The following is a 9,532-nucleotide window of genomic DNA, read 5'->3' on the forward strand; positions in this document are numbered from 1 at the left end:
GGGTGATCAGGGCCGATTGGGGCCTTCCTTCATTCTGCACCACCCCCTGGTGGTCAGCACACGTCATAGCGAGCTATCTAATTCACAGTCTCCTGGTTGAATTCCCAAGGGGACACTTTGCATAGTAGCCTTTTATATATGTAGATTTAAAAACAAAACAAAACATCAGGTCTTTGGAACCCTTTTTCTTCCTCCACTCCCAGGTCTTCCCGTGGGTCTCTCTAAGCGGGTTGTCGGGTCTGCCTACTAAACTCCATCGGTGTTATCTCCTGGCTTTTCTGCAGAGCAACTGGACGTAGTGGGGCGAGTGATGCAGTACATCAACGGCGCGGGTGTGACGCACCAGCTTCCTGTGGCTGAAGCCATGCTGACCTGCAGGCATAAGTTGTAAGTTTCTCTTTGGGGCATTTCTTACAGCTGGGGTGGCTTAGGTCAATCTTGAATCTTCTTTGCTTTTTCACATTTTCCTTCCTACCATTTCCCGGTGTAGGAACCCAGGAAAATGTGAAAGATAGAGAGAGTCAGTGTTTTTGCTGCCTCCCATTCAGGCCCGTGCTCCCTTGCCCTGGGCCTCTACACCCATCTGGGTGTCCTCAGTACAGAGAAGCCCATCCCAGGGACTGACACTCAGAAGTGGGAGCAGGGGGTCTAGTGTGCAGAATCGGGTCTTTTGCCTCCATTTTGTGGCTCCTCGTGCCATCCTGGAACCTGATGGGAAGATGTCATGTAGTCGTGTCTGGGTCCCTGAACGCTGCCATAAGACGTGAAAAGCTCTCCACGCAGTAACTGTGGAGCTCTCTTGTCTCTCCCAACAGCCCTGATGAAGACTCGTATCAGAAGTTTATCCCCTTCATTGGCGTGAGTACTGACTGTCTCTCCTCTCTGCCCCACCCATTCCCCCCACCTGCCTGTCCTCGCCACACGCATGCATGTGTGCGCACACACACACAGCAGACTCATCTAGACAGTGGTTCTCATCTGGGGGCGGTTCTCCCCCAGACATCTGGCAATGTCTGAGACATTTTAGGTTCTCACAGCTGGGAGTGGGGGTGCTACTGGCATTTAGTGGGTAGAGACCAGGATGCTGCTGACATCCCACAGTGCACAGGACAGCCCCATACAAGGAATGAGAAGTGATATTCTGAAGAGAAGTCTAAGAAGTAGCTTGTTTCCATCTTTAGGGTCAGATAGACCACTGAGAATAAGGGTCTCTTCTGTCCCCTCCTGTGTAGTCAAGGGAGAATCTCTATACCAGTGGATTTTGAAAACACACGGAACACGTCATGGACTTCTTTGGTGTCAGTGGTACTGATCTTTGGTTCATTTGGTGTGACTGGGCCACAAGACAGACTTACCAAGAGAGGGAGCCCCGAGGGGACAGAGCTGATCTGCCGGGGCCAGGCCATACCACAGAAGCATGGCTGAAACTCGGGTTTCCATGTACGGGATGTTCACATTTCCCTTCCAGATCAGCTCGTATCTTTTTGCATAGTCTCCTTGAGGACTCTCCTAGCTTCTGGGCGAAGGGGCAGGTGAGGGCCAGCTCCCACTGTCCCTCTTCTCTGCTCGGCCCAGATTCTAGATGTCTTGAGCGGTCTTGGGAGATGGCTGACCCTAGGCATATTCACTGGTCCTTTCTCATACCTTACACAGCCTCCCTTCTGGCTAGTCCAGTCAGTCCCCATTTGCCACTGGAGTTGCTCCAATAATCGTGTTGGAGGCCCCAGACCGTGGCCTGTAGCCTGGGTGACGGTATGACTCACATCATCATGGAGCTGCCGATCGCTGCCCACTCTGGCCTCACAGCCAAGAGAGGGATATAAAAAAATCTAAAATTCAAACAAAGTTGGTGACAGCATCTTTCAATGCCAGGGAAGCAAAAGGAGTCATATCCAGGAAGCTCTGAGTAACGATGTGTTACTTACTGGGTCTAAATGCATAGAAAATTCTAAGAATGGCAGCATTATGTTCTAAGCAGCCAGCCTCAAGGGGACCATCTGGGCATGATCTCCACTTCACGCCAGTCCTCAGGGTCCACCTTCTGTGGCCTCCCAGTTCTGCTGAGCCTCTGCCAGGTGGTAGGCCCCCCGCCTGCCAGTACACAGGACTTGAGTCCCTTGATATCACAGCTGTGACAAATGGTCTGTCTCTAGCTTTGCTCTTTTCTGGCCACTGGAGGGCGCCCTCTATCCTTCCCAGAATTCACTATGCGCCATCTAAAATTATTTGGGAAGCTGGAGTGGACCCCACTGCCTCCCGGGGGTTGAAGCTGGGACCCCCCCCCCACCCCCCGCCTCACTAGTATTCCTCCAGATTCCAGGAAGTCTGGAAAGGAGGGAGCAGGTGTCACATGGCTGCGTCTTCCCTTGGCTTGCTGCAACAGGCAGGTGCAGAGAGCTCCTCCCCTGCCACACTGTCTCCCCGCTTTCTCAGGGTGGCTCTTCATTTCTCTCTCTGATTTGAGAAGATGTCCTCCCACCCTTGTGATCTTTTAGACAAAAGGAGATCAGGACATGGAAATGGTTCCTGCTGGCCCTTATCCCTAGTGAAGAGCGTGAGGTCTCCTGGGGCCCCACCTCGTTTTTTGGAACTGGTATTTTCACATCTCACACTTCTGGGCTGCTCTGGATTTGCAAAGATTTTAAAAGCCCACAATCAAATAGTGCAGTGGTCGGCAAACTGCGGCTCAGCAAACCATGGCTCGCAAGCCACATGCGGCTCTTTGGCCCCTTGAGTCTGGCTCTTCTACAAAATACTGACTTCTGCACATGGGCCACGAAGTTTCAATCGCACTGTACGTGCGCACCCGCACGTGGTATTTTGTAGAAGAGCCACACTCAAGGGGCCAAAGAGCCGCATGTGGCTCGCGAGCCACTGTTTGCCAACCATGGAAATAGTGTATAGTAAGGGCTGTTGTTCTCAACCATCTGCTTCTAGTTGGGTGCAGCTTTGGTGTCTCCTTTTCTCCCAGGTGGTGAAGGTGGGGCTGGTGGAAGACTCTCCTGCTACAGGTGAGCTGGGACCCCTCTGCTTCTACCGAGTGAGGCCAGCAGGCCAGAGGTGAAGACTTTGGGTGTAGAGTTTGAGCAGGAGCGCTGGTACCCTCACTCCCCAGTGAAGCGGTGGCAGGGGATGGAGGGCAGGTATCTAAGGCCCAAAGGAGAGCAGGCTGCCACTGAGACGGGGGCTACCTCAACCACTGCCACCAACTGGTCAGGAGTGGCTTCCTCTGGCCAACTGTGTTTGTCACCCAACAGGCGAAGGGGACGACGCACCTGTGGTCAGCCTTACTGTGCCCTCCACATCCCCGCCCTCCAGCTCAGGCCTAAGTCGAGATGCCACGGCCACCCCTCCTTCCTCCCCGTCCATGAGCAGTGCCCTCGCCGTTGTGGGGTAAGGCTCTCACCTGCACCTGTCTTTCCTGCATGTCCCTCCCTCAGGGTCCAGGACTTCCCTATCCTGCGGCATCGTGGCACAGTGGCAGCACACTGAGTTTAGAGGGTAGTATGGTGGTGAGAACACTAATTAGAATTCAGAGACTTAGGTCACTGGCTGGGCAACTCATCACACAGCTCTGTCTGCCTCGCAGTTGCAGGGTTGACTGAGGGGCCCTTTGTAGCCTGTAAAGCGCTGTGCGCACGTCTTGTCTTGATTCTGCCCAGCGTGGTGGAAAGAGTGAGCATGAGAGTCGGACCCACCTGGGTTTGAGCTGCGGTTCCGTGTTATAGTCAGTGACACTTACAGCACCGTGAGGGAGCCTTTATGACTTTATTCAAAGGGGGGCTGTCTTGATAGGGATAGGAATCACTATGATGGGGAGAGAGATGGGGCTCATCTCAAATACAGCATAAACAAGTGCGGATTTGTAGCCAAGAAGCGGTGGGGGTCAGTGAGTGGAAAGTTACTAGAGGAAGCATCAGGGGTGGGAGATTCTGGCTAAACTGACCTCATAGGACTCTTGATGAAGACAAGTCAAGGCATCTGACATCTCCTGGGGTGGGGGGCGGGGGCGTGGAACCTGATCAGATATGGATGGTGGAGGTTCTTGCTAGGTGACTTAGCAAGGTTTTTGCTAAAACTGGATTTTATAAGGAAGTGCACAGGTGGATCTAGAGAAGATTCGGGAGCCTGACTGAAGTTGGGTCAAGCAAAGAATCTTTGTGCCTTGGACAAGTTGCTAAGCTTCATTTCCGACCTGTGAGAGAGGTGAAGTAGTCGGGTCACAGTGTGTGCCTGGCACAGGGGAGGTGCTGCTGTCTTTCATGTTTACAGTCTGTCCATCAGCGCAATGGAGCTGTCGCTGTGACTGAGACAGGCAGTCCCCTGTCCTGGAGCTCAGGCTCCTGGGCCCCGGCAAGGTCAAAGCAACACAGAAATTCAAACTGCATGGATTGCAGGGGGTGCCGTGGGAAGTATGTTGGGTGAGGGGGGTTGGTTAGGAAGGAGAAGGAATTTCTTTAGGATCCAAGATTTAGAGCCCATGGTCAGGGAGGCTTCTGCAGGCAGCTGTCCCGCTGAGCCTCGGGGCAGAGGAGCAGGCGCTCTGTCGGGGGAGCAAGGGGACAGGCTCTGAGGTGGGAGAGGAGCTGGCCTGGGTCAGGAACAGAAAGGTGCTCCTGCTGCTCCTCCCTCCGTTTCCCTTCCTGCAGCCTCCGCCTCTTTCTCTTCCCTCTGATGATGGTCCTTGTAGCAACAGAGAGGGTAGGCCTGGCCAGCGGCTTTTCCAGAACCACCAGTGACAGTGGCCCCTGAGGAGTCTGAAGTGCTCTTAGATGGCGAGAAGCCTGCCTAACCCCGTTCTCCACCCTCTCCCCCTTTTCATTTCCCTCCGTGAAGGGCCAGAGCAGAAAAAGGAGGAAATCCCACATGTGGTCCCAGTGATCCGGGTTCCAGGCTTCCTGGGGGGCCTGGGATCAGCCCCTGCCAGTTTAAGCTTATACTTCCGAGCACCGCTGAAACCAGGCAGAAAGAGAAATGTCAGATGACTTTGTAGCCTATGTTCCTATTGTGTCTGACGCCTCCTTTCAAGAAAACATCAGCTCTTTTTCTCCTTGGAGCTAAAATTATCCCTGTGCTAGAAGTGCCAGGAGCAAGAGAGCTGCAGGTCAGCCTCCATCCGCTTCCCAGGGCTGCTACAGCCGTGCTGCCGCCTCTGCCCCACCTAACCTCTGACCTCTGGCCGGTTTTGCTTGGTGTGTGTGCACACGTGTGTGTATGCACACACCTTTTTCCTCCATAAAGCATCTTCTGTTTCCTCCTCCCTCATTGCTTCCCTCACAGTGATCCCAGTCTTCGCCCTCTCCTGGCTTTCTCCTCAGATCAGCCTCTCACTCCCTCATGAGCCACTTCTGTGAGACTAGAGGGACCCTGGAGCCACTTGGTCAGCCACCTCTCACCCCTCCCACAGCCTGGCGGTCCCCACTCAGCCCCCCACCCCCACCTGGCCATGTAGTTGGGAATTGAGGGCAGAACCTACTCTCCATTATTGCTCCCTTCTCCAGGAGCCCCAGCAGCCCGTATGGGGACGTGATTGGCCTCCAGGTGGACTACTGGCTCGGCCACCCCGGCGAGCGGAGGAGGGAAGGTGACAAGAGAGATGCCAGCTCCAAGAACACCCTCAAGAGTGTCTTCCGCTCAGTGCAGGTCTCCCGCCTGCCCCATGGTGGGGAGGCCCAGCTCTCCAGCACCATGGCCATGACCGTGGTCACCAAAGAGAAGAACAAGAAAGGCAAGTGACATCTGAGGCCAGGGACGATCAGGGCCACCAGACCTACTCGTCTCCTCGCTCAGGGTCTGGACCGGAATCTGCTTCTGAGAGACCTTGGATGAGGGTGAAGCAGTGCGAGTATCATATGGTCCCCAGGGGTCCTGCCTCACCTTGTGGGACAAGACCATTCCTGTGTAACGAAGGAATGGTCCCCAGTGAGTCATTGGTCCCTGTCTACTGAGCATCAACACCTCTGGGACCAAGGCAGCTAGTGCTGCCATAGGAAGGGAGCCTTTCGGCCACTGCCCTCAGGGATAGACGGGGTGACAGAGGAGGACACCTCCATGCCACAGCCCCAAGATCACGTGACCCCTTGGAGCAGCATTCACACCACACCCTGGAGGCCGCTCAAGCCTTAAAGTAAAGGGGAGCCCTGGCCAAGTGGCCCAGTTGGTTGGAACATCATCCCATACACCAAAGGGTTGTGGGTTCGATCCCTGGGTTCTCTCTCACATTGATGTTTCTTTCTCTCTCTCCCTTCCCCTCCCTCTCTAAAATAAATAAAAACATGTCCTGCGGGGGGGTGGGGGGGTGGAGAGACTTATGGAGAATACAGCCCATTCCAGGTAAGAGGGGTGGCTTAAGGCACCAGAGGAAGAGTTGGAGTGGCCCTGGATCCTGCACTCTGGGAGACTCAGGCACGAATCCACACAACCAGGCCAGTGCTGGGCAGCACTCACTGCTGTCAGTTTTGGTTGTAAACCTGCAGGTCTGGCTGTGTACCTGCAGTGGCCCAGGTGACTCTAGGGCCCTCCTAGCACCCCACCTCCCCAGCTGCCAGGACAGAGGCTTCCTTCATCTGCTGGACCCTCCCTCCAGCACCCCAAAGCAACTGGGCCTGTTCATACCTCTGTTCCACAGAGATCCCTGAGGGGGCGGTAGGTAGGGTCTGTGCCAAAACCTGCATCTGCGCCCCTGAGACTGGCCTGAGGCGGGAGGCCTGTTGGCCCAGCAGTGCCCTCCGGTTCTTGCCACTCCTCAAGCAGGAATGGAACAAGGCCCACAGCCCAGGCAGAGCTGGTGCAAACACAGGCAGAACTGGTAGAAAGCCCAGCCCTGCACGGCCTGCGAGCTCCCCCCAGGCTGCCTAGGATATGGAGCTGGAAGGGACTTCAGAGGCCATCTGGGCCCAGTTCCTCATTACACATGACGATGTAGCCTGGGGTGTGGGAGAGGCCCGTGCTGGGACAGGGCAGGAACTCCAAGATCCTGGGAACCTGGGACGAAGGATTGGCTTTTTGCAAATCACTTCCCCTTCCCACAGAAGAAAGGGAAGTAGTGGGGGAGGAGAGGATTGGCTGCTTTACCAGGGGCTGTGACAGATGGGTTCCTGCTTGCTTTCCAGTTCCCACCATCTTCCTGAGCAAGAAACCTCGAGAAAAGGAGGTAGATTCTAAGAGCCAGGTCATCGAAGGCATCAGTCGCCTCATTTGCTCTGCCAAGCAGCAGCAGACCATGCTGAGAGGTGGGTGCAGCCGGGACAGGGGGACAAGGGACTGTGGGGCAGGGAGGTGCTGCCCTCCCCCCCAGGGACCCTAGGAAGATGGCTTAGTGGTCCTGGTCACACCTCCCTTCTCCTGTCACCCCAGTGTCCATCGACGGAGTTGAGTGGAGTGACATCAAGTTCTTCCAGCTGGCGGCCCAGTGGCCCACCCATGTCAAGCACTTTCCAGTGGGACTGTTCAGTGGCAGCAAGACCACCTAAGGGCACTGTTTCCTGGCACTGCCTGCGGGCAAGGGGGGCAGCAGGCCCAGGTCCAGCACCCCCTTTCCTGGCCCTGGGGCCTGCATCTCCCTTGCCTAGTCCTGAAGGACACTACCACTGGGGATGCTGCCCCCATCCCACTGCTCAGGCTCATCCTGGGCAGAGCCCTCCCTCCTTTTTTCCACCTCTTCCTTCCTCCCGCTGGCCCGAGGCATGTTGATTTTGCTTTCTGGTGCCAGTCCCTGGAATTGAGTCCTCCTGGCCTGCCTTCGCCTGACTTCCAACCTCTTTTCCCCAGTGGCACTGGTCCCCTTCCTGGAAATAGGCTACCTGGAATCCTGAGCAGGGAGTCCAGTCCCCCTGTTTTCTACAGCCCAGCTGTCAGTTGCTGCTCAGTCTGAGCCTCCGGGATCCCTCCCCTCCAGTCACGGGCAGCTCCCACCCCTCCCTCACCCCCGGACAGCATTTCTGTGGCGATGCTGTGTATTTCTACGACGGAGTGGCCTTCCTGGTCTGCCCACACACATTGCCTCACCACCCCCAAGTCCCCTGTAGCTGTGGCCTGTGTCCTGAGCATTTCTTTGGTCCTCTGCACGGCCGGTCTCGGTAGTGCATGTGACGCACCTGGGCTCTGGTCCCTGCCCCGTGGCTTCCCTTGTTGATGACTCTCCCTCTGCTCCCGCCCCTTCACCCAGCACAGCTCTGCCTCTTCCTGAAACGCTGGACTCTGCAGAGCTGGGAGACAGACCCCCACAGTGTACTGTCTGTGGCCCCCAGCCCCTTCACCCCCTGTTCCCACTCATGTCCATTTGTCTCCTTTCTCTGGTCCTGTACTTCCCGCCTCGCTCCTGGGCCCCTGGTTTGGGCTGAGACCCCAGCCTCCCAGCCCGGGGTCCCTCCAGCAGGCTCCATTCCTTCCCTCACCGGGGACTCAGGGTCTGAGCCCCTCAGCCTCGACCATCAGCCTTCTCCAAAGAGGCTGAGGCACACTGAGTCCCTCCATCCCCCACCAGCACCTCCAGAACTTTACTGTTGCCCTCACCCCTTCCAGAAGTTTGCACATAACTTCCTTTTGAAAACTGTCTTTCTCATTCTCCATACCACCCTCAGACTCCTCCAGCCCTGACCCACGGCTCAGCCCCGCTACCCAGAGCATCTCCTGGGCTGTGCCACTGTCCTGCCCCGAGAGGGTGGAGTGGGAGGGACTGAGTGGATGCTGCCTTTTTCATTCAATAAATTGATTTCTTACCAACTAGCAAGCCTTGGACTTATTTGCCTCTCGCTGTGAGACAGTCTGTCCAACCCCCACCCCTCTGCACAGTTCAGCCAACTTGGCTCAAAATCAACCAGGAACTGGCTTTGGAAAGAAGCAAATCCCATGTTCTTCATTGTAAAACAGGCAGGAAGGTGTCTTGTCAGTAGGGGGCGAGCAGAAATCAGAAACAGAAATAACCATTCCCACTGAAGTCCCCTTTTTCCCTGGGATTCAGCATTCCCAAACCCACCTCCCAAGATAGCAACATGTTGCGGGTTCTCTTCTGATTGAAGATTGGCACTTGGCTTCTTCCCCTACCAGGCTGACTCCTAGTTTCTGGCTGTTGGTGAAGTCTGAGGTCAAAGGGCTCTGCCTCTGCAGGTGGAGGGGTGGGGCTGGGGTCCATCACTGAGGCCCTCCTGCCGCCCTTAACCTTAGCATGGCAGACAGCCCTACCCCCTGCTCCCAGGACAGGCCTGCACGCCAAGCCTCCTCTTGTGAACAAGTGCCCAGATGGGGGGCTTGGCATCCACACCCTGCGCACAACCACAGAGGGGTGGGCGGCCAAGTGGGGCAGGCGGTCACTGGCTCCCCAAGCTCCTGTGGCCAGATGACTTAATAGGGGTTTGGCTCTATGCAAACTCAGCCTAGAAAATGGAACTAGGCCCGGCTGGCGTGGCTCAGTGGTTCAGCATTGACCTATGAACCAGGAGGTCACGGTTCGATTCCCGGTCAGGGCACATGCCCAGGTTGTAAGCTCCATCCCCAGTGGCAGGTGTGCAGGAGGCAGCCAATAAGTGTTTCT

General features: G+C 55.9%; 1 protein-coding gene across 1 annotated transcript in view; it reads left to right on the forward strand.

Moving 5' to 3' along the window:
* Window positions 1-8,727, forward strand: part of PACS1 (phosphofurin acidic cluster sorting protein 1) — a 97,977-nt gene extending 89,250 nt beyond the window's left edge. The window contains exons 18-24 of the mRNA XM_006101590.3: window positions 285-387; window positions 816-858; window positions 2,972-3,011; window positions 3,258-3,393; window positions 5,502-5,728; window positions 7,113-7,232; window positions 7,357-8,727. Of these exons, the coding sequence (XP_006101652.1) occupies window positions 285-387; window positions 816-858; window positions 2,972-3,011; window positions 3,258-3,393; window positions 5,502-5,728; window positions 7,113-7,232; window positions 7,357-7,472 (785 nt within the window). The 3' untranslated portion in view covers window positions 7,473-8,727. The remainder of the gene's footprint in view (window positions 1-284; window positions 388-815; window positions 859-2,971; window positions 3,012-3,257; window positions 3,394-5,501; window positions 5,729-7,112; window positions 7,233-7,356) is intronic.
* Window positions 8,728-9,532: the final 805 nt, after the last annotated feature.

Source organism: Myotis lucifugus, unplaced genomic scaffold (genome assembly GCF_000147115.1).
Source record: "Myotis lucifugus unplaced genomic scaffold, Myoluc2.0 scaffold_373, whole genome shotgun sequence".
NCBI classification, from domain to species: Eukaryota; Metazoa; Chordata; class Mammalia; order Chiroptera; family Vespertilionidae; genus Myotis; species Myotis lucifugus.